The sequence below is a fragment of the Nannobrachium achirus genome (assembly GCF_963921795.1).
Source record: "Nannobrachium achirus genome assembly, chromosome: 10".
NCBI lineage: Eukaryota > Metazoa > Chordata > Actinopteri > Myctophiformes > Myctophidae > Nannobrachium > Nannobrachium achirus.
The window spans coordinates 61,239,698-61,265,356 of NC_137819.1; the positions used below are offsets into that span (position 1 = coordinate 61,239,698).

General features: G+C 42.6%; 2 protein-coding genes across 3 annotated transcripts in view; both read right to left on the bottom strand.

The window, feature by feature from the left end:
- The window catches only part of prrc2a (proline-rich coiled-coil 2A), a 28,620-nt gene extending 18,802 nt beyond the window's left edge, over positions 1-9,818 (bottom strand). Inside the window, exons 1-6 of one of the 2 annotated variants that reach the window (XM_080734767.1) lie at positions 9,738-9,818; positions 6,679-6,830; positions 4,717-4,894; positions 1,706-1,802; positions 785-866; positions 533-676 (exon numbers count right to left, since the gene is read on the bottom strand). In XM_080734767.1, the coding sequence (XP_080590893.1) occupies positions 533-676; positions 785-866; positions 1,706-1,802; positions 4,717-4,894; positions 6,679-6,793 (616 nt within the window). In that variant the 5' untranslated portion in view covers positions 6,794-6,830; positions 9,738-9,818. Of the gene's footprint in view, positions 1-532; positions 677-784; positions 867-1,705; positions 1,803-4,716; positions 4,895-6,678; positions 6,831-9,493; positions 9,516-9,737 lie in introns of those variants that run through there. The other variant, XM_080734768.1, reaches the window with a different exon arrangement.
- Positions 9,819-11,011: 1,193 nt separating this feature from the next.
- Positions 11,012-25,183, bottom strand: neu1 (neuraminidase 1). The gene is made up of 6 exons (XM_080734784.1): positions 24,969-25,183; positions 23,458-23,647; positions 21,038-21,300; positions 17,460-17,642; positions 15,452-15,671; positions 11,012-13,893 (listed from the first exon to the last, which is right to left on the bottom strand). The coding sequence occupies exons 1-6, from the start codon at positions 25,086-25,088 to the stop codon at positions 13,673-13,675; spliced, it is 1,197 nt and encodes a 398-aa protein (XP_080590910.1). The 5' UTR covers positions 25,089-25,183; the 3' UTR covers positions 11,012-13,672.
- Positions 25,184-25,659: the final 476 nt, after the last annotated feature.

Below are 25,659 nucleotides of genomic sequence, written 5' to 3' on the forward strand. Positions count from 1 at the left end.
AAATAGTACTGTCTCACACAGACAGAGTCAGACTGAATAGCAGCAAGACTGTCCTAGTATTTCATTTTCAACTCAAATTCATACTAGAAACGGGACGATAATCGTTATTATCGCTTATCGTGATAAACACTCACAATAATCGTATCGTGGAGATTTAAATTTATCGTGAGATTATCCTCCGTCATGCACTGGGATCAATTCACCTTTTATTTGCCGGGCTGCATATCCGGTACCATTTGAACCCTCTATAATTGGTCAAACGGACCTGAAAATAACGTACTTGATACTTTCGCTCTACTAAAACTCTTGGCCAAAAAAGATTGTTGTTGATCTACAAGCTCACGTGTTGCGTTACGACCCGTTGCGAGCTTGTAGATCTGCTATTTTTTGACAAATGTTCCGCCCCAGGATAATGGTTGTTGGGGATATTTTGATTATCGCAATGTTATCGTAAATCGCAATTTTCCGATAACATTTTCACATCGACCCATCCCAAATTGATACTGCAGTGACTAGAACGTGTGTGACTTACTCTGGGGGCGGAGGCTTGGTCCGGGCCCATACCACTGATCTGCAGTGGCCTGTTCTTTGACACACCTGTCCTGGTCGCCAGCCGCCTGCAGGGTGGGAAATTCCTCTCGAGAGAATGGCGACGGTTGGTTTGATCCCTTTCCACCTGAAATAGAGGGCCGTCGTTATCGGAGAATTACACAGAGGGAAAAGGGAACCGGTCCAAAAGAATATAATGCGAGAGAAAAAGAAAGAACAAAGGCTCAAGACGCACCATCTCCTTGTACTCCATGTGTAACACTGGCCTGTGCCCAGGACCTTGCCCCTGCGGCCTGGACCGAAGCTGGGGCCGGAGCCTACGAGAGAGACACAGAATGGAACATCACATATCGTCGCTGTCGGTCTGGAAACCTTGACCAAATGTTATGTCCACAATTTCCTTTCAGGAAAAGTGTTCCAATCAGAATGCCAATGGATCCTATGTAGTTATTTATTCACAATCTCTTGTTAATACTTTTCATTGGTTCAATATTTATAAATGCACATTAAAGGTATATTCATTGATTGTATTTCATTCAAATAAAAATATAATTGGTACATTTTTCAATCATTCTCCACACTAGAATGTGTGCTGACCATATAAGGACTTCCACCATGGCCCGTGTTACGAGCATAGCTAGATTCGGTTTTCAGAGGTGGCCAGCCAGTCCTCGACCAATCAGGGTAGAGTATGGCTGTAGTTATGTTATGATGTTTAGTTATGATGGTCAAAATACAAGTTTTGAGAACCTCAGTCGCTCTGAATTAAGAATGTCTGCTAAATGCCTAGATTGTAAACTACTGAACTCATAAAATGCCAGTCTCGTAGTAAATCAGTATCATACATATTCTGAAGCTGGAGACGTAGGCCTACCGATATTCAGTGATTGGGTCTAATGATCAAAACAAGAACAAGAAAAAATCTATACTAAACTAAACATTTCCACGCTGGGACAAGTTGACCCCCGGCCACTTTCATTATCACTGAATACACCTTTAATTTTTGCGTGACACTGAATTATGATGGAGCAAGGCACTCATTTACGAAAAGAAAATGTAGAATTTTTTTTAGATACGTTTCTGCCCTCCAGAAACAGCATGGTAACTCTCCCAGTATGTGACTGTTGTGTAATGGGAACACTGGGAGCTGTGGTACCTCTGGAACCGGTGGTGTTCTCGGGCGGGTCACTGCAGGAGTCTGTGAAGCCACAGGCTGCTGCAACTCCGGCTGCACTGCTGACAATACATCGGTACTGAGAGGACGAGAGAAGGTGCATGAGAGTTAGTGTAGGTACTGAGAGGACGAGAGAAGGTGCATGAGAGTTAGTGTAGGTACTGAGAGGACGAGAGAAGGTGCATGAGAGTTAGTGTAGGTACTGAGAGGACGAGAGAAGGTGCATGAGAGTTAGTGTAGGTACTGAGAGGACGAGACAAGGTGCATGAGAGTTAGTGTAGGTACTGAGAGGACGAGAGAAGGTGCATGAGAGTTAGTGTAGGTACTGAGAGGACGAGAGAAGGTGCATGAGAGTTAGTGTAGGTACTGAGAGGACGAGAGAAGGTGCATGAGAGTTAGTGTAGGTACTGAGAGGACGAGAGAAGGTGCTTGAGAGTTAGTGTAGGTACTGAGAGGACGAGAGAAGGTGCATGAGAGTTAGTGTAGGTACTGAGAGGACGAGAGAAGGTGCATGAGAGTTAGTGTAGGTACTGAGAGGACGAGAGGAGGTGCATGAGAGTTAGTGTAGGTACTGAGAGGACGAGAGAAGGTGCATGAGAGTTAGTGTAGGTACTGAGAGGACGAGAGAAGGTGCATGAGAGTTAGTGTAGGTACTGAGAGGACGAGAGAATGTGCATGAGAGTTAGTGTAGGTACTGAGAGGACGAGAGAAGGTGCATGAGAGTTAGTGTAGGTACTGAGAGGACGAGAGAAGGTGCATGAGAGTTAGTGTAGGTACTGAGAGGACGAGAGAAGGTGCATGAGAGTTAGTGTAGGTACTGAGAGGACGAGAGGAGGTGCATGAGAGTTAGTGTAGGTACTGAGAGGACGAGAGAAGGTGCATGAGAGTTAGTGTAGGTACTGAGAGGACGAGAGAAGGTGCATGAGTTAGTGTAGGTACTGAGAGGACGAGAGAAGGTGCATGAGAGTTAGTGTAGGTACTGAGAGGACGAGAGAAGGTGCATGAGAGTTAGTGTAGGTACTGAGAGGACGAGAGAAGGTGCATGAGAGTTAGTGTAGGTACTGAGAGGACGAGAGAAGGTGCATGAGTTAGTGTAGGTACTGAGAGGACGAGAGAAGGTGCATGAGAGTTAGTGTAGGTACTGAGAGGACGAGAGAAGGTGCATGAGAGTTAGTGTAGGTACTGAGAGGACGAGAGAAGGTGCATGAGAGTTAGTGTAGGTACTGAGAGGCCGAGAGAAGGTGCATGAGAGTTAGTGTAGGTACTGAGAGGACGAGAGAAGGTGCATGAGAGTTAGTGTAGGTACTGAGAGGACGAGAGAAGGTGCATGAGAGTTAGTGTAGGTACTGAGAGGCCGAGAGAAGGTGCATGAGAGTTAGTGTAGGTACTGAGAGGACGAGAGAAGGTGCATGAGAGTTAGTGTAGGTACTGAGAGGACGAGAGAAGGTGCATGAGAGTTAGTGTAGGTACTGAGAGGACGAGAGAAGGTGCATGAGAGTTAGTGTAGGTACTGAGAGGACGAGAGAAGGTGCATGAGAGTTAGTGTAGGTACTGAGAGGACGAGAGAAGGTGCATGAGAGTTAGTGTAGGTACTGAGAGGACGAGAGAAGGTGCATGAGAGTTAGTGTAGGTACTGAGAGGCCGAGAGAAGGTGCATGAGAGTTAGTGTAGGTACTGAGAGGACGAGAGAAGGTGCATGAGAGTTAGTGTAGGTACTGAGAGGACGAGAGAAGGTGCATGAGAGTTAGTGTAGGTACTGAGAGGACGAGAGAAGGTGCATGAGTTAGTGTAGGTACTGAGAGGACGAGAGAAGGTGCATGAGAGTTAGTGTAGGTACTGAGAGGACGAGAGAAGGTGCATGAGAGTTAGTGTAGTTACTGAGAGGACGAGAGAAGGTGCATGAGAGTTAGTGTAGGTACTGAGAGGACGAGAGAAGGTGCATGAGAGTTAGTGTAGGTACTGAGAGGACGAGAGAAGGTGCATGAGAGTTAGTGTAGGTACTGAGAGGACGAGAGAAGGTGCATGAGAGTTAGTGTAGGTACTGAGAGGACGAGAGAAGGTGCATGAGAGTTAGTGTAGGTACTGAGAGGACGAGAGGAGGTGCATGAGAGTTAGTGTAGGTACTGAGAGGACGAGAGAAGGTGCATGAGAGTTAGTGTAGGTACTGAGAGGACGAGAGAAGGTGCATGAGAGTTAGTGTAGGTACTGAGAGGACGAGAGAAGGTGCATGAGAGTTAGTGTAGGTACTGAGAGGACGAGAGGAGGTGCATGAGAGTTAGTGTAGGTCGGGCTGTCACCATCATGACATTTTACTTGATGATTGTCACACATAGAATTGCAATAACGATTTAATTGTGTTTTTGGCATTGGACGTTGCAACATAAAAACAATTTATATTTCTGTTTGCCTTTTAGACTTTGTAAACAGAAATTGCAGAGGGCAGTTTAAGAGGGTTAATACTTTCAACATACAAAATAGGCCATAAGCTGCCATAATTAAAACTCACTTGGTGCCAAACACGAGTTTCTCCGAGTTTGGGCCGTATATGTCCCTGTGCCAAACACGGGTTTCCAGAGTTGGACATTTTTAGTTTTTTTTTTCTCTCCCTCCCTACGGTTTCGGGATGATCGCGAAATGCATGTTTGACTCCCAGAACAGCTCTATCTTTCAAACATGGCAGCCATGTTTGTTTACATTTGAAGAAAACACTATAGCCTCCATCTTTTGAATGCCTGAATGGATTTCCAAGTGGATTTGTTTGTTTGAAAGCTGTGAATGGCGTGCACACGTGTGGTGCATCATCCGTGCATGACCCGTGACCATCGTGCACATTAAAAAGGTAAAATTCTGGCAATTGAAGACATTAGTTGCTTTTTAACCCTGGCAGCAAGAAAAATGGTATATACTCTCAAAATATTTTTTGACTGCAGAAATAGTTGATTTGCATTTTGCAATCACCCAGATAATAGCTAAGGGCTCTAGTAAACACATACCTCTTTGGGTCTGCTGGTTCCGGCTTGCTTGCCCATCCTGTGCCGTCTTTGGGAACGAGCGTGACGTTGGGGTCGTTGCCTTTGCACTCCGCCTTCAGACTGGGCAGGCTAGCAGGGGGGGGCATGCGCCGCGCGGAGGCAACTTTACCAAGAGACTGCAGGCCATGGCGGGGAGGAACTGATACGGGGTGGAGGGAGAAAGAAGAAGCCATTAGCCATTAGAGAGCGACCACTGAAATATGACACCTCATAGATGTGCACAGAGGGGAGGGAGGGGATGGTCGCTGTTCTGTATCTTAGCCCAACAACTAGGATGTACAACGGCCGTGATGAATTTTCTAGTTGAATGGGTCGGAAGATGGAGTAAATCGAACAACACAAAACTTTACCTGAGAGCCAGTAACAAAAGATATAAATGCTGTAGGAGAAAGGCTCGGCCATGGCCTAGTGATCAAGGTGCATACCACATACAGTACTGATGCAGCCTTACCGCAAGCTGCATGTTTGAATCCGACAACGTTTGCTGCGTGTCACTCCCCGTCTCTCTACCCGTTTCCTGTCACTCTACACTGTACTATCAAAATAAAGGTAGAAAAGCCCCTCCAAAAATAAAAGAATGGTGGGGTTAAGAGGGTCACATTTTTTTGTCCAGCTGATGGCTTATTCTGCTCATAGTAGCACAGAAAAGCCTTCTCCGGTTTCGTAGCTGTAAGCCTTCAGAAAACGGAATCTGTGCTGAATATCAATCCCTCATTTGTTTCCGGAGGCTGAGAAAAGCCACATCATTGCGCGGGTGTGTGCGGGGCTGCATTTTGCAAATGGGAACAGCTGCTTAGATCTGGTGGGGAGCTCCTGAATAAAACATAGAGTGGGGACGCGGCACTAAAGTCAAACTGCGTCCACAAGTGAGCCTCTGTCTAAGGTCAGGCTGAATCATTCAGAGGCTGGCTAACGCTGGGTTGATTATAGCAGGACTCAACATGCACCGTTTCTCTGCTCCTGGCTACCTGACTGGAGTGGACACCACTCAGCCTAACATCTTATTAGAATATCGTCGTTGTCGGGTGGAAACCTTGTATGTCCAGAACCGTTCGTTTTTATCATTTAAAAAAATGTACTAAACTAGTGAAAACAGCTGATCTACAAGCACACCGCGAGGCGTTGTGTGCTTGTAGATCTGCTGTTTTCACTACTTTTGTGCGACGGCCTTGTCTGATGAAGCAGGTCTTTACTTCGCGAAAACTTGGAGATAGGAGGTTTCTGCCCGACAGCGACGATATATTTGTTTTGTTTCTGCACTATAAGTGCAATGGTAAACACACCCAAGCAGGTCTTAACCACTTTAACCCTATATACTTTGTTGTACGTTAAAAAAAACAAAAATAGCCTATCTACACGCTCACACCACATGGCAATGCATCATGATTGTAGACTGCGATCTTTCAGAATGTTTTCCAATTGATTTCAAAATGTTTGCCTATTATGACATGCCCAGCATATTCAGTAAGCATGCTAGGGTTCATGTCGTTAAAACACATCAGATCTGTAAATAAGAAATGGGGGGGGGAGAAAAACGGTCCATCATCTACTTACTGGATTCGGAAATCAGCACTTGAGCCATTAGGGAGTACAGTAGGCTATGCATCAAACAGTGAATGGAGACAATGCAGTGCAGCCAACCGCTTTTAATCCTGAGCCTAACTGGAAATCCAGCAGTCTGTCTCGTTATGCTGCAGCCAACTGTAAATCTAATAATAATATACCCAACTAGCCGTACACCGTCAAGAAAGAGAACAGAAGACTTGAGAAACAGAGAAAAGGTATCCATCCATACAGTACAGGAAGACAAGGAAGAAGTCCAAGCAACTTGGCCATAGGACCAAGTATAAATATGCTATAATCCAATAGAATATGTTCCATCACTGCATACAATACAGTACAATGAAAACGCGGGGTACTCACCAACAGGCTTTTGTGCTTCAAGGCTCTTTCCTTTGTATGTATCAAACAGGTTGAGAGACGCATACTTGGCTTTGCCATCCTTCCCCTTTGCAGTTTGCCCAGAGCGCTCTGACATTGCGCTGTCCGCTCATTGAGTATGGTGAGCCCTGAGACTAGAGGGAGGGAGAGAGAGAGAGAGAGAGAGAGAGAGAGAGACATTTGACACCATTTCGACTCATGACCATGGAAAGTGAGAGTAAATGTGGTGCTGACTTGACAGGTACAAGTTCTATACACAATTAACACAAAAATACACATTCTCGCATTGCAAATTGACACACCACAATTTTCAATATTTATACTTGCAGAGGCCAGGCAATTATGGAGGAGGCCTAAGTGGTAGTTCCATAGGGTGCAAGGGATGTGAATAAGCACTTAGGCTAGCAGACCATGTACAGTACAACACTGACAACTTGGTCACATGAACCACAGTACTGAAGATAAAGAGGGAAAAAAGCAGAGAACCATAGTTGCCATGGTGACACATTACAAACGATATTCTATGCGTTGCCTTGAGATGGGATCGCCTCCATGGCAACTGCTTGGCTTGAGTCAATTTTACTGCACATCAATAAAAGATACTGTGCTGACATCTGTCAGGTCCTACATGGTTTGGCTGACCAACCACACAATGGTTAACCTTTTCACTTGGCCTGGCCCATTTCCAATTAGTGTTATTGAATCTATTAAACTATGTCCGTCTTAAGACTTCTGAGGGATTAGAATGGGCAGATTGCCACAGCCCAGAGACTTGTTTGACACACTGACACCGTGTCCTGCATCAGAGTCACCTGGGCCTACAATTCTACATGTCAGTGTTCAGGTACCTTGAGAACTGAAATGGCATCACATGCCATGCCATCAATGCTTTGTCAGCCTTATCCAACGTCTACTACAGAACAGATATCTGATGCAAGACTGGACTCATAGCAACAACACTGACTGTAAACACAACAGACAGACTCATGATGCTATTGCCTGGAGTACAACCCTGACCACACAAGAACAAGGCTCCAGATTCTATGGTCATTATGTACTATTTCGCACAAAGCTACAAGTGTATTTTTCCAATGTATATATAAGACACGCCAGGAAAAGCGAACAATTGTTTCCCACAATGGTTTTACAACCCGGGGACACTGTGTCTCGATAGTACAACAAGATTAGAAAATTAGGTCGTGGGATAGCTGGCCAACTACATGTTGTTCAGGGATTAACAAGACTGCTGCTAGTAGGTTAGCAAGCCATGACTACTGCAGTACACACACCACAAACGGGCCCTGCATTGCTAAGGATGGGTAGGATGGGGAACACCACATAATATACACCGTTAATCGCCATCATGGAAACAACGATACCGCAAAATCCTCAAAGGAAGTTAATACAACTCTCTATGGCATTGAAACATGGTCCGAAATAGATGCAGAATTAAAATATTGACCCAATATATCAAATAATCCCGATGAGGTCGAGCTAATAAGTAGCTTGCTGATGCTAACGTTGCTTGCTGGGCCCCAGCAGCATTCACGTTGGGAGGGGGGACTGCGATGATGTTTCATAATGATATTCTAATGCCGGCGAAACTTGACAGCTTTGGCTTTGGGGCTTAAAACAGCCCAACATGGCCATTACTAACTGGCTTCTACAAATCAGATACTACTCATCACAGACGGCCCATAATAAACAGCAGTTACACCACAATACACACACAAATGCTTTTTTATGAAGAGAACAAAACAAAATGGCGGTGAGGATAAGGGCCCGGTAACGGGGACCAGTTGCACTTGTCTTGCACAAAACCTTTTCGTTTTGTTATCTTGCAAAGAAATATGCCAAGGCGTTTGTCATTAAAGAAAACAACAACAACTTGCCGACCTTTAATTGACACTAAACCGCAAGAACGAGCTTTGAGCTTAATTGTGACAATAATAAACCTCTTGTTTCCAACACGCAAGTCTTTCGAAGTGTCGCGCGACCCAAAGTATTTTCCCAACACACGTCGACGGTCGGTGACTGACGGACGTTTGGAGAAAGAAACGACGTGTGTTCGGCCAATTACGTCTAAAAAAGACACCGTTTCCAGTTGAAAACAACGTGATTTTGTTTCCATAACACGTCATTTATGTTGAGCAAAAAAAGGCTCGTGTGACGAGGTGTAAAATCGTAGCGTTTACGTAAGGTAACATAACATGCAGCAGGTTATTGCCTGATCAAAGCCTCCCAACGACCCAATAATAACGATACGATCCATCATATTAAAACCCCCACCTGCAACGTTAAGTGTTTGATCGTGCACGTCTACTGTTAATGACAATGTTGTAACGTTCATGTTATAACTTAAAACGAGTCCACTGTTAGCTTGTTGCTAAGCAGCCGGCCAGTGTGCTCTGCTCTCTGATCTGATGTGGCTGCAGAAAGCATCTCTGAACATCTCTGACTTAAACTAAAAAAAATGCATTAAGAATTCCTAAGACTATATGTTAACGGATCTATAACCTTGAGTTGAATCTTAAGCAGAAAATCATCTGGGAGTAAATCATTTGTTGTAACCGTTAGCCGACCGGCTGGCTAGCTGAGCTAAGCTAACGGCTCCGTTCCTCCAGCAGTTAGACGCAACCCCACTGACCAGCTAAAAAACATTTTTAAGCTAACACCTCGGTGTTCCGTTTAGAAGGACGGTTCCCTACGACACTCGTGGGGTTCTCCCGTCAACACACAGCCGAACGAGTGTTTCATATCTGGTCTAAAAACATGTAGGATTGAACCAGCCACTGACCTGGTCTTGTCCCGACTTGTCTCGAGGTTGTAATGAGGTTAGCTTAACGATGCTAAATGCCCCAAGCTAGCTGCTAGCTTAACGTTAACCGTCGCAGATTTGCTTGCAGAGCAGACCACTACACACAAGACCCAAGTTGATGTTTTATTTAATAAAACAAAACAAAAACCAGGAATTCCGAGGGGGAAAAAAGGTTGTTCGTGGGAGGAAAAGTGTATATAAAATAAATAAAAAATAGTCTTACTTGTGCTCCTTTTTTTTCTTTTCCCCACAAAACAAATGAAAAAGGAAAAAGAAAAGCGATCCACCGTCTCTGCAAGAGCCGTCAGCGGCTACTGGCTGCTGGCTTGAGATGGGAGCCGCTAAGAGGAAAAATAAATAATGTCATATAGGATTTACATTGATTTTTTTTTATCTGCAGAGGAAAAATAACAATAGTGGCACATAGGAGTGAAATAGCTTCATTTATAATCATCTGTAGGCCTACAGCTCAGTATACGATATTTATTTTATGTTATTTTAATTATTTATGTATGAAGGTTTGGGCAGGCTGAATAAGGGGTTTAGCTTGAAATAGAGTTCAAGGGACAAGTATAAGAAAAACATGTTGGCCTACTGATAAATGACGCTATATTGCTTATGAGATTTGCCCAATCAGATATATAGATCCTACTGGATCTATTGTAGAATGTTTTTCCTTATACTGCTATTTGTTTAAATCAAGTGAGGTCTTCCCAATAGGTCTATGATGTTTTTTTTAATATAGCTTTATACTCTAATCAAGAACAATATTTTACACACTTTTGTGTTAATGCAGCATTATGCAACATTATAACTATCATAAATTCTGTCAAGATACATGAAACCAAATTAAACAGGCAACAGGTTCTCAGTTAGCCTACCTGGTTATTAAATTAAGGGTAAATGAGAAAATTAGTTTACAAATGACAAATAAGGACTCAAGGTCATTTGCACTATTATACAAGTCAAACATATGCTTTTAGAGATAGAAGATCAGAACTCTTGAATGTTGTCGAGTTACCTGCTGACAAGCCACAGTACAGTAAAAACCTTCCAACAGCTGGCTGATGGAATCTGTTACCCTGCTCACAATGAAAATAAATTAGTACACAATGTGTTAGAAATCACCATTTATTCACTCCATTGAAATGTGAGATTACAGGCCAGCCAAGTGGGGTAACACATGTGTAACCCTGGCTACAACGATGACATGTTATGGTCTGCCATTAGAACTTTTAAATGTAAGGGATTCAAGAGTACAGTTTCAGTCAGGACATAACTCATAATTATTTCCTTAAACATGTACTAAAAAAGGGTACTTAAGCCACACACACACACACACACACACACACACACACACACACACACACACACACACACACACACACACACACACACACACACACACACACACACACACACACACACACACACACACACACACACACACACACACACACACACACACACACATCCCTTTTCTCATCACTCAACAAAAACAATTTCTCAAATCCCAGAAGGCATAGCAATAACAGGCAATATTCATAACAATCATAACAATCAATAGTATTTATCATAAAATGCCATTGATTGAGGCCCTCTCTGAAGTCTCTTACAGTTTGAAAAAGACACAAGATTTCCACCCTTATTTCATGTCAAAATAGAATAGACATCATTTGGCACAGTCCCACTGATAAGATATAATTCATTATTACTAATTAATTATAATTTAGTGTCCTCAGTACTATTATTAGTCCACAACACTGTGTTGAAATAATCACCAGGGAGATGATTGTAAAATAGAAGCGAACTAACAGAAACTGGGGGCTTTGCAAATCTTCGGCCAAATACATGTTTTTCTTTGTGGAGGAGGGACACTATGCTCAGCCTTGGTCTTTCCTTACCAGGATCCCAAAATAAAAAAAGTGGAGGTTGGACTTCCTCTTTTGTCTGTTGTTGGAAACTCAGAAGAAAGAGAGATAAAATAAGGAGATGAGCATGTTGTTTTCTTGAGGCAGAACTGAACTAAGTTGCAGAGTTAGAGATTTAAAGCTCCAATCCAATAGAGTAAAACAATATAGCTTATCATAATCGTCATCCACCGTCATTCATTCCTGACATTCTTCAGTGTAGTATGCCATCCCACAAAGCAGGAATGACTTTATACAGGGTTCCCACACATTTTTAACCTTTCCAGAATATTTAACCCAATTTCCAGGACTATATAACAATAATTCAGCTCAATAACAGGTCGTTTACTCCTATGCGCAATGCCCAAAGACAGGAAGTGTATGCCAGTGGTTCTCAACCTTTTCAGGCTGTGACCCCTGAAATAATCATGTTTTAACTGGGGACCCCCCCACCCTGACGAGCACTAAGAGTTGAGGAATTTTGTATAACACGGTTCTATTGCTGCGAGGCGTTGTGAGCATGTAGATCGCCTATTTTCACAATTTCTGCCTCTAATGTTTGACAATTTGGCCCATGTTTAATTTGTCATTTCAGAGGTATTAACACATATGGTGCCAACCCCGAGTTTCCCGAGTTTGTATTGGTACTAGTGCTGTGCCAACCCCGAGTTTCCCGAGTTTGGGCCGTTTTTGAAAAAAAAAATATATTTTTTTTCAAAAAAAAAATTTTCAAATTTTTTTTTTGGACCTCCAGAAATGTATTAGGCATGATCGCGATCGCGAAATTGCATGTTTAACCCCCATACCAACCCATTCTTTCAAACATGGCAGCCATGTTTGTTTACATCTGAAGAAAACATAATGGCTGATAAATCATGAATGCCTGAACGAATTTCCATGCGGATTTTTTTGTTTGAAAGCTGTGAACAGCCTCTACACACGTGGTGCATCATCTAGGCATGGGCGTGCACTTTTTACACAATTGCACAATTACATGGAAGTCTATGGTAACCATGGCAACGCGAGACATTGAAGAGAAAAAATCATAGCAACATAAGTGTTAACAAAATCAATAACCAAAGACGATGCATAGCTATTTTTTCCAGGACCTTCCAGGACTCTTGATAAATTCCCAAACTTTTCCAATACTGGAAAAATATTTTTCTAATTTCAAAATATTTCCAGGAATTTCATGACCGTGGGAACCCTGTTTATAACATGATAATACAAAAATAAATCCAATGCAGAAGTCACACTTGCGTTCCAAGTTTTCATGTTGTCCTTCATAGGATAATGTCAAGTCTGGGTCTCTGAACCATAGATATAAAAAGCTAGATGCCTCATCCGCCGCTGCAGTTCATTGGAGCGACGTGCAACAACTGGAGGCCGGAGACCACCCTGCCAGTCCAAGTGACTACTGGCCAATCACAGCGAGTCTTTTCCTGGACTTATCAATTCAATTCAACAGAGCTTTATTGGCATGTCTCCATCCAGTTCCGATGTTGCACGGCTCAGATGTTCTTAGAGGCTGCGTACGTAAAGACCCCCTCCCCCACCTGCCTCTGATTGGCCTACCAATTTCCGTATGTGTGACGCACGTGGAAGTGGTACACTGCCGATCGCCGAGTCCCGCGATGCATAATATGCCCCAGAGCCGAAAGAGGCGTCTACCTTTCTACAGTATGTCTATGCTCTGAACTTCAAGTCTCCCATCTCACTCACAGATATAAAAAGCTAGATACCTCCTCCACCGCTGCAGTTCATTGGCGCGACTGGTCAAACAGGACTGGCGGAAGTGCGGAACGTTGTGTATTTGTGGAAGGCACTCTGCCCCCTGCTGTGGGAAAGAGGGAGTCCCGCCAGTCCAGTGCCAGCATCTGATTAGCCTACCGAGCGTCCCATTCTGTCACGCCCAAGGAAGCGTCTTTCAGAATTCAGGAAGCTTGCCAGTCCTCTTTGACCCTGTCGGAGGAGGCGTCTACTTTTATATGTCTATGATCTCACTTTTGAGAAAACCTTGGGAATAAACCTCTTCCTTCTTCCTGTCCCCTCCCTTCCCAGAGGTAAAAGACATGGTAGCATCTTCACGAGAGTTAAACCCCATGGTGAATTCACCGGTGATCATTCAATCTGGTCATTGTTTTATGATCTAGGAGGATAATGAATAATTATTTCATTGCAGTCATTATTATTCCATAGAATCATGATTGACAACATTCTGGGAAGTGAAATCCAGTGGCTCCCGTTCCTATTGTCCTCCATAAAGATGGACCTTGACAAACGAGACCGTCTCATCGTAGTCTTTGTGTCCCTTCTCGTAGATCACATAGACAAACTTCCGGTCCTCCGTGGAACCACTGTCTAGCGACGTCATACTGGAGTAGCCGCTCGGCCCCGCCCATATCTGGACTGCATTAGCCTCCCAGGATGTTCCGTTGGTCAGCGACCAGCGTAGAGTCAGGTTAATTCCTGGGAGAGAGAGAGAGAACTGGTAAAGATAGCAGTAACACATTTACTGTTGACGGGTTAACCTGTTCATCATCACTGTGGGAAATCATCATCTCTCTCAAAAACAACAACAAATGTAACTAATCTCCAAGTACTTCATTTAGGATGAAGTTAAGTTGTATCAGCGGTGATGAACAAACATCCTGGCGTCCCTGCTGTAACGTTTCTATTTCTGCCAGCATCAGAAGACCAAGGTTTAAGTACATACAGTACATTTATGCAGTGGTGTTAAAGGAACTAAGTGCTTTTACTCAAGTACTGTATTTAAGTACAATTCATTTTGAGTTATTTTTTACTTTAGCTGAGTATTTCCAATTTGCTATACTCTTACTTCTACTCCACTACATCTCCACTACATCTTTATAACAGTTACTGACATTCCCTGAAGCACATCGATGAGAGATTTGAATAGTCAAATAATGATATTACTTGCTCCGGTCTCCCACCCTGTTCTTTACATTTGGACTCTTCTCCTTCTTTAATTAAAAATTAAATTAATATCTCTCAGTGAGGGAGTCAGGTGTCTTTGAGATTAACAGCTGTGAATGAATGGGGCACAACACACAAACACATGTACGCACACAGGCAGTTTTGGTATTCGCTCTAGACTAAACCAAATTGATCCCTGAGTTCTTTGTTTAGATCAGGGGTCTTCAATGTTTTCAGGCCAAGGACCCTTAGTTGACAGAGATGAAGCAGGGAACCCCACTACCTTATCATAGATTCCATATAGTTTCATCGTTTAAATGTAAGGGATTGAGGCCATCGTTTAAATGTAAGGGATTGAGGCCCTCTCTGAAGTATCTTACAGTTTGAAAAAGATACAAGATTTCCACCCAAATTTCATGTAAAATCAACAGAATCGCTGTCACACAATCATCAGTGTGTTTTGGATTCATGTCAATTTGTTTTCAGATATTAAACCACTTGAACCGTTATTACTTAATAAACTTGACCTTTCACTCTGTACTTAGTCTGCTCTTTTCCCCCTCTACACCAAACCCCATTGCCGAAAATAGCTGATCTACAAGCTCACAACGCCTCGTGCTGCGAGGCGTTGTGAGCTTGTAGATCAGCTAGAATATGGACACTAGGGTCAAGTGGTTAATATAAAAAATGAGCAAAAAAAACTTTCTATCACTCAAAGATTTGGAGGACCCCCTGTAGTAACTCTGAGGACCCCCTAGGGGTCCCTGACCCCCTGTTGAAGACCCATGGTTTAGATGCTTTATCCAGTATGTGGATGGACCTAGATACTGTATATACTTTATTAAAATCCCATCCACAGTAGTTATGTTTCAGAAGCAGCACCCCGCTATCTATTCATTTATTAGAATTCTCTCATGTTTTGTTCATTTCAATTCACTGATGAGAGAAATTTAAATCTACTTATCGATTAACCTACAGTGAGCAAGATTAAGTTGGTTAGAGGTTCTAAATATCAGTTTGGATACAGTATATGTGGTTAATTATGTGGTTAATTACTCAGCCCTACTACAGAGCATCAATAAAGCCTTACTGTGGTCAGAGCTGGCTGGATTGGTGAAATAGAGCACTCCCTCTTTCTGCAGAGCGCCAGCAGCCACTGCAGGGTCCACCAGAGTTTGGTCGAAGAACAGCTCCTCTATGGGCAGAGACTCACCCCCGTCCAGGCTGCGTACCACCACACGACATCGGCAGTGGTAATTCATCTGGTTGCGCACATTGATGACAATACTGCCATCTTTCATCTCAAAAGGCTGTGGAGAGACAAATGAACAAGAAAGACAATAAAAAAACACATGCAAATTGCAAATGTATCATTTTCCATTGTGGATTTCAGGCTGTAGTCTGAGGATGGCAGGTGCTGGAACATTTTTTTTAAAGATTTGTTTTGGGGCTTTTATGCCTTTATTGATAGGATTGTAGACCGACAGGAAATGGGGGGAAAGACGGGGAGTGACTTGTGGCAAAGGTCGTCCGGAGTGAGAATCGAACCGGTGACACCGCCAGGCATCCATGCCTATGTGGCAATGCCTAAGCCTAATGCGCCCGGACCAGTAGGCCAGCGGGCGCTCCGGAACTTGAAGTCTTTAAAGTGTTACAGTATCGTTGGTGTCACCCCCTGAAAATTACAGATTTTCAAGTGAAAAACACCAAGCATTGCGTTATTTTGAGTGACACTGTCGAACATCAAAGTATAAATTGGGCTTTAGTGTGTCCGAATGAACATTTATAAGGTATATCTTCTTAGGGATGCAATGTAAATGAAGGCATTTAATGCCTTAACACGACAGTCTCACTCTCTGAAAATAACACAATGCTTGGAGTTTTTCACTTGAAAACCAGCAATTTTCAGGGAGTGACACCAACGATACTGTAACACTTTAAAGACTTCAAGTTCCAGCACCTGCCATCCTCAGACTACAGCCTGTAATCCACAATGTAAAATGTCCCAAATTTGAAACGACAATAAAGGAATTTGGAAAGGGGAGCAGAATTTAGGGAGTCCATTCTTTAGTATTTTGTCTTTGAGACAGATAGTAGTAAAGCTGAGACCGACGATAGGAAAGCCGATAGGGAGACAGTGTAGAAGAGACTGAGGTGGAAGTCTTCCGATAGGATTCAAGCAAAGGAGTAAAAGGGCTTTGCACACAGGCCCGTTGCGTTTTTTTCCGTTTGCTGCATGATTAAAACACATTGGATTTGGTGTGCAAGGCTGTGCGGAATCCACACTGCAGATCCAAAAAGGAGTCATAAAAGGAGTGATGAGTTTTTACCGCATGCGACAAGACGCACAAATAAAACTGGGTTCGATCTGGGGAAAAAAACCGCACTGCCGCAGCCACCTGCCGCATGGCAAATTCGGAGCCGGTGTGCATGGGGTCATAGAGAATCATTGTTCTCTTTAAAAAAATTAAATCGTCCGTTTTTTCCGTGCGGAAAAAAAAACGCGCCTGTGTGCAAAGCCCTTAATGATGTGTGTTTCTGGAGGTGAGCAACTCCACAACCTCACCATCGCCAGCAGGGACGTGCTGGCCATTGGGAAAAACTCCCGAACGGCCGGTTCATTCCCGGCCGGTCCAGGCCGGTTGTTCCATTTTGGGGGCTTTGCGGCCAACAAAGTAAATCATCACTGTCGGGCAGATTTTTTTGCAGAGCAAAGCCCTGCTTCATCATACAAGGCCGTTGCACAAAAGTAGTGAAAACAGCAGATCTACAAGCACACAACGCCTCGCGGTGCGAGGCGTTGTGTGCTTGTAGATCGGCTGTTTTCACTAGTTTAAATCATTTTTAAAATGATAAATACAAAACAAACGGTTTTGGACATACAAGGTTTCCACCGACAACGACGCAATATAACTCATGTACAGTAATCGGCCCAATGGCTTGTCACTTGTCACTTGTATTTGAGTAGCAGTAGCGCTATAGAAAGAGATCGCTCTCTATAGCGTGCAATGAGGACCTCTCCAACTCTTTTTCCCGGGCTGAATCAGGGGCCCAGCACGTCCCTGATCGCCAGACACAGAGTTCAGCATCAGATGTACCTGACATTCATCAGGGTTGAAGTCCAGAGCCTTCTTCTTCTGGTTGTAAGGAATACTTTTCAATGCTGCACCGTTGTACCAGTTACGTCCATGATCATCACTCAGGATGCAGAAGACTCCGTCCCCCTCCAGAGTTCCATGTCCGCAAACCACCAGTCTTCCTTTAGCTGGGGGGTAGCGCTTCTGTAATGCAAAACACACAGAGATTAGAGACCGATATTAATAAATCTCAGGTTTTCAACTGGTCATCCGTGAAGGTATGTCATGTGGTCCCTGCTGCTCATCCATTCAGTATGTATAAAGATTCTTTTCTCTTTTGTAGAAACGTAGTAATTTGGTATTTGTGTGATATGAGAACAACAGAATTAAAAACATTATCAGTGGTCATTGGAGGAGGTTTATGTTTCAATAACAAAAGTGTGTCAAGCAGAAGCTTACTAGAAAAGCTCAATGTCCACAGACTCTTTCAAGATACATGTATGAAACACAGCCCCTTGTGAAGTTCTGGATGAGTTTTCACACAGTAAAACCTAAATGTAATTTACCTTTTGTAATGATCTACAGTATCTCTGTGAGAGTGGTATTGCCACACTGGTATACCTGAAGAATATTGAATTATACTGTATAACAGTACAGGGCAAGGTTGGAGCCAGAAAATGACACAAGACTGTCCCTGAGTCTGACCACCACATAAAATCCAAGAAAAGACAAATATATGGACCACCTGTAATCATGCCATGGACCATTCGTGGGCCATGGACCACTACTTGAGAAGCAGTGCCCTGAATGACCTGGTGACCCAAGATGAGTCAGTTATTGGGAAGTCTGAGGTCAAGAAATGTCACAGAAAAGGGAATTAGAATCTCAATAAGGCAAAGTGTCATCATTATTAGGAAATGTGGTCTTTGATTGCTCACTTGAATGTTACAAATCAGTATAGAATCAGTTAACATGAGTTAATATGGAAGGTTGTATAAAGCAAGAGGAATAGATATGTGGTTGGTTCTAAGCATCTTTTTGAGCTCTGGACCACTAGCATGTTTAGAGTAATCTTCAATGGCTGGCAACACCAACCCACTTTGAACTAATCTTAGCCTACATATCCCCACCCAACACAACGGTGGTCCCCAGGTTGATTCTTAGTCAGGCTAGTGGTCCCTGGTTCACAATCAGTTGAAAACCCCTGTAATAAATGTAATACACTTGATGTGTCAAAACCATGGTCAAAACCCTATGCTCCTTGCGAGTGCAATGACCTGGTTCGAATCAACCCCTATATTTGTCTCCACTCATTCTGTTTCAACTGTAAAAGAACACAATTTCAACTGTACTTGTTTTGTTTTTCACCTTCCCTGATGTCCACATTTAATGTAAATATTGAAAATGCTATACATAACGGATATGGAAAAAATACAGTATAAACATGTATTCTTGATATGTTTACACAAAGAGGAGAACATCTGACTATAAACTGCAAAGATCACTTCAGTTTGTGTTTATTGATGAATAGACAGTTAATTGAGATCAGCTAATTTTATTGAGGGCACACAATACTTCTGAGAATTATGGAAAATAGCATGCAGTGACTGTCACGCCACAACAAAAACAACAACAGTGGCACATCTTCAGGACTCAGTAAAGATAAACCATAATTAAGGCGAGCCCCTGCCAACTGCATTGACAGTGACAGTGAGAAACACTACCATCTGGCACCAGATCCAATGTCCCGACTCCCAAGAGCAAAAGAAACAATCTCTACCATATGCCTTACAGATGTTTGACTCAGCATAAACGCCTGGGCAGACATGTACTCTTCAAGATACTTTATTATTTTTTTGCTGTGGTTTCAATCTGCTGGAAGGCTGTTTTACAGCAGACATTGCATGCACTTTATACAATGTTATATATTATACTGAACTGTACATGGAAAACCCAACTTGGATAATGAACTCAACCCAATTTAACCAATAAAAATGACATAATATAATCATAATAAGCGTCACATGAGTGCCCTTATGCCAGCCTGCATTGTGCAGTCCTTCAGATGCCACTTTTCATCATCAGATTATACTGACTTTGTACACAGAACAGCTGGGAACACTGCAATAATACTTCTATACAGTAAGATTATATGCCGTAGTAATATTCTCCCTCCCGTTACATTACATGGATATATGGATTGGATTAGCCATTTGTGCGAATAACCAAACAGGACAAATGAAAGGTGATGATAGTGTGTCTCATGTGATGTGAACGGCTTTTCAAATGGTAATTTTATTGTCTAAATTAGATTTTATAGTGAATCAAAGAGCAACACTATTTTTCTGATGCAGTTTACCTGTTGTAGCAGTCAGCTGACACAGTTTACCTGATGTAGCAGTCAGCTGACACAGTTTACCTGATGTAGCAGTCAGCTGACACAGTTTACCTGATGTAGCAGTCAGTTTACCTGATGTAGCAGTCAGCTGACACAGTTTACCTGATGTAGCAGTCAGTTTACCTGATGTAGCAGTCAGCTGACACAGTTTACCTGATGTAGCAGTCAGCTGACACAGTTTACCTGATGTAGCAGTCAGCTGACACAGTTTACCTGATGTAGCAGTCAGTTTACCTGATGTAGCAGTCAGCTGACACGGGCCAGATAAGACCTCAGTAAACAATATCACACCTCCACTTCATTCAAACATATTTATACAGACATTCAATAATGTATTTTAGACAAGGTGCTCTCAAATCAAATCAAAGTTGGATACATCCTAAATCTCATCCACTTAGATTTCTATTACATTTGATTTGATATGATCCATATTCCATATTATGAAATCAAAAGTTATGTTTTTGCTGTGTAAATACGGTATATTTAAGACATGTCAAGATGTCAGTTTGTATGATGAGCATTTACCAAAATCTTTACTTATTTATTCCATTATGCTATGGTCTGAATGAAACACATGATTTATTAACTGAAGGATCAAAACATATATAGTCCTTTTAATTGACTATGATTTGATTATGTTAGTTGCAGTCGTAAGCTGCATGTTGACGTTATTACCTTCAGGGTTCCCACTCATTTTTTAGCAATTAATTTCCAAAACTTTTCCAGAATATTTAACCCAATTTCCAGGACTACAGTATATAACCAATAATTCAGCTCAATAACAAGTCGCTTACTCCAATGCGCAATGCCCAAAGACCGGTAGCGTATGCCAGTTGTTCTCAACCTTTTCAGGCTGTGACCCCTGAAATAATCATATTTTAACTGGGGACCCCTGACGAGCACTAAAGAGTTGAGGAATTTTGTATAACACGGTTCTATTGTGAAAATAGCAGATCTGAGCATGTAGATCGGCTATTTTCACAATTTCTGCCTCTAATATTTGACAATTTGGCCCATGTTTAGGTATTAACAAAATCAATAACCAAAGACAAAGCATAGCTATTTTTTCCAGGACCTTCCAGGACCCTTGATAAATTCCAAAACCTTTCCAGTACTGGAAAAATATTTTTCTAATTTCAAAATATTTCCAGGAATTTCATGACCGTGGGAACCCTGTACCTTGTTGTTAACTGTCTCTCACCTGGATGCCAAAGCCTGGTCCGGGGGCAAAGTTCTTGACTCCCAGCTGGACGGAGAGGTTCCTGGGTGGGCTCCAGCTGAGACCGTCGTCCTTGCTCTCCACCATCATGGTGCTAGAAGGGCTACACTGGTATTCATGGAAGCACAGGGAGTAGACCAGGATGACAGAACCGGCCTCCTCGTCTGCCACGACCGCCCCGAGGTTCAGACCGTCTGCCAACGATCCGTCATCTACAATGAAGGAAGTGGGAGACCACGTGGCACCTACAGTAGGAGGAAAAGGGAGAGACGCACACATCAGTTTACATCAGAGGTTCCCAAACCTCTTTTGTCTCAGGGCACCCCATAAATATGTTTTTAATCCGAGGCACCCCTACATTATAGTTTTCACTCCCAGCACCTTATATTTATGGCATATCGTCGTTGTCGGGTGGAAACCATTCATGTCCAAAACCGTTCGTTTTGTATTTATCATCTATAAAATGATCTAAACTAGTGAAAACAGCAGATCTACAAGCACACAACTGCTTGCAGATCGGCTGTTTTCACTAGTTTTGTGCGACAGTCTTGTATGATGAAGCAGGGCTTTGCTTTACCAAAAGACGTACACATTTGAAACTTGGAGATACGAGGTTTCTGCCCGACAGTGACGATATTTTAGTGATTATGTTGCAAGGAAAACATTGAGATAAAAGCCATTTTGGTTAGAACTGACTGAAAATAACTTTGTACTTCAAGTTTAAAATGATGCTAAATGTTTTTTCAAGTGTCCAAATAAATTCCAAATATTATCAAATTATGTCACCCACTTTGAAAACCCCTGGTATACATACATGGTGCATTTATACTTTACTTTACAATGATGACGCATTACATTCACACACACACACACATTCATACAGACAGATGAAACCAGGCATGTCTGCTTATATATCTAACCTTTATATTTAGCATCACTTATAATACTACTACAATATACCAGCAAGACTCCCTAATCGGGAGATAAGCGACAGTCAGGTCGCATACACAAACTTTAAAAGGCAATGGTAGCCAATCAGGAGAGAATATAACTGGGACAAATCCATGTTGGTGACCTGACTTTGACAAAATACTGTGTACCACTTTGTGTGATTTTAGGGCAAAATCTGTAGGAGCAGTGTCCAAAAATGTGTTTTGCAAGAATCGGCCTCATGGTGGAGCTAGAAGAGGGCCATGTGAGAAATGAGGTGGAGGGAGGAGGTTGTGGTGTGGCAGCCAAGGAGTGTGTGTGCAAAGTCTGGCATGGATAGGTCCAACGGGGGCGGAGATATGAGTAAGGCAAAAGTGTGATGTGACGTGTGACGGACAGACTGACAGACAGCCGGTGGAGTTTTTGATAGTAACTGCGACCTAACGGTCGCAATTATGATATCTGGTAGCTTGTAAGAGCCTAGATGTTTCCACTTGGCCTGGTAGCTATTGTATTGGAACAGCCTATAAAATGTTAAATGGTGCATTTATATAGCGCTTTTTATCCAAGGTGCTTTACATAGATTGTGCATTACATTCACCCATTCACACACACATTCATACACCGGTGGCAGAGGAAACCATGCAAGGCACCAACCTACTCACCGGGAGCAACTAGGGGTTCAGAGTCTTGCTCAAGGACTCTTCGACATTAACTCAGGGGGAGCCCGGATTCGAACTGGGAACCCTTCGTGCTCTAATAACGGTTTCTCTACCCCTGAGCTATGCCGCCCCATCTATGCCTATCTTGTTATGGTTCCGCCTGTCCTTGAAGCAGCTAAAGCATAACTATGATCTCTGCCCTGTTCTCTTGGCAGAACTACCAAACCACTGAGATGAGTGTTATTGTACTTCTCCGTTCTCCCCATGATATCGTGTAACATATCATGACCACCTAGAATATTGTCTGGTCTCCTATTTGCCTCATTGATTACGGATTGATCCAGAATTCCACAACAGACACTAAAGGTCTTTGCACACTGCTGCGTTTTTCGTTGTGACATGCGCTTCTCAGGGCAAGGAGAGAGAGAGAGAGATAGAGAGAGCAAAGGATTTTTTTATTTGCACGAAATTCACTCCAATATTAGGCCCGAAAAACACAGCAGTGTGCAAAGACCTTGACTGTGGGGGAGCCCGGGATCGAACTGGGAAACTTCTGGTTCCCAATCGGCCGCTCTACCTCCCGAGCCACTACCACATGAATACATACATGTGATGCATATGAATTTAAATCACAACCATTTGCTCTCATGCAACAGTCCCATGTTCTTTTTGTGTGTTGTTGGGACATTTGTAACTGTGTAGATGCTTCATTGATCCCCAAGGAAATTCCAGATGTGTAATGTGTGTTCTGTCTATCCAGGGGCACTGATTAGAGCCGTTGCATGTAACTGTCCAGTGTCCAGGGTTTACCTTTGTCTTTGGATCGTCGCATGGCGATAAACTTTGCGCCGACGTCGCTGGGGGAGCCCTTCCTGGCCTCAGCGAAGGCCAGCAGGCTTCCTTTAGGAGTGAAGGTAATCAGAGGAATCCGATAGGTGCTGACCTCCCCAGCTCCTCCGCTCACCCACAGCAACTGTTCCTCGTACACAAGAGGATCAATCTGGAGAGTAGAGAGATAAGGCAGCACGAGGGGGGAGAGACAGAGACCAGAGAGAGAGAGAGATTAATTAAAATATAGAAAGAGTGGATTGGTGAAAACTGAAGTGAAAATTTCATTCTCTACTGACAATGAGAAATAACTACAGTGTAATTATAACCACAAATAATGATTATAATTTAAGTTTTTGAGGACTTTAAACATAACTACAGAAATGTAGACTTATTCTCACTACTATAAACCAGTGTTTTATCCCACTGATGCTAGAAGCACCTACCATACGTTTTTAATTTAGCTGCTACCTCCTTTGGCTTTGAGCACCTAGTTTGCCTTTGTTTTCATTATAAACCAGTGGTTCTCAAACGTTTTCATGTCGAAGAGCCCCAAATTGACACCATTAGCCCGCAGAGCCTCATTTGAAAAGATATGCCAGGGACCCTCATATAAGAGAAGATGTGTACAGCTCTAGCAGTGATTTTCAGCCATTTTAATGTCAGGGACTCCCAGTTTTGAATGATTGATTGAATACTTTATTAAAAGTTTGCCTAGGAAAAGTACAGGTCACTGATACAAGGTCAACTAAAAGTATAAAGACCACAAGAAAGCTGTTAGGCTTGTTTAAATTGGGGTCCATTTTTTCCTCAATTCATACAAAGAATACAAGTTTGACATGCATTAGGCTACGGACCCTCATTTAATGATATGTCTATCTCAGAGCCGCAAAAATGTGGAGTGCCCTACCAAAGGCCTTAAAGGAGTGTAAATCCCTATTCTCCTTTAAAACCGCTATTTTTTACATTATATTTTCTGCATAAAACTGTGTTTTATTTGTCTGTCATCATTTAATGTTGTATTTCTTGTGGTGTTCTAATAGGGTCTTCAATGAATCAATGAATTGATATATTGTAAAAGCAATGTTATATTTGTACACTCTGCAAATGGAACCAAATCTAATTTGGTTCTCTCAAGAGTTACATACCCATATGGTTCCCTATTTGGTTCCTAGCTATCATTTAGCTGCATGGGGACCCCCTGGAACTTCCTCAACAAGGACATGAATCTGGGGGTCCCCGGACCCCTCCATGCTATTGCTATAAACCAGCGGTTCTCAAAGTGGATTTCAGGGACTGTGGGTTCCTTTTGTGGGGGTCTAAATTGACCCATACAAGCCTGTAACTCTAACAGTGTACAAATGGAACCAAATCATTTGGTTCCATTTGTACGCTGTTAGAGTTAAGGGGAGACCTTGACATTTGAAAGTTTGAGAAACACTGCTATAAACAAAGGAATATGAAACAAACATGTTGAGAAAAGCCGATCGTACCTTGCCATATTTGAAGCACCGACACGGAAGCAACGCCACAGCGAACAGAAACACCAGAATAAGCAGTCCGCCCATTATTGTCATGTTTGAAGAGCTTGGTCCACGGAAGGTTCGTGACATTATGTTGAAATCAAGTGTCTTTTTTTAGAGAACCGCAGCCTGAAAACTAGACCTGTGAACTCTAAGATCGTTTTTTACTTCTTCCTGCATTTCTATTTACAGCACAGTAGTCATGTGACTGCCCTGGATGGTCATGTGATCATTGTGGGTGGACACCAGTGGTGTAAAGTAACTAGATACAATTTTGAGGTTACCGTATAATTTGTACTTTACTTGAGTCCATACTCAAGTAAAGAGTAAGGACTCCAATACTTTTACTTCTACTACTCACCATCTCGGATCCAAACATTGTACTCCACTACAAATATTTGAGCATTTTAGTTACTCTGCAGATTTGGATTATTATTACAGAAAACATAAATGAACAAGTGCAACTACTTCACTTTGAAAACTTGAAATGGGACATTATGACATTATCTTTTCATGGATCTCCTTTTAGTAGACCTTGTACCAGTGAACTGTATCGTCATGAAACTGTAGGTCTACTTTTTCCTATGCAAACGTCTAATAAAGTCTTCAATCAATCAATCAATCAATCAATGAATAGTTTTACTTTTGTTACTTTTACAGA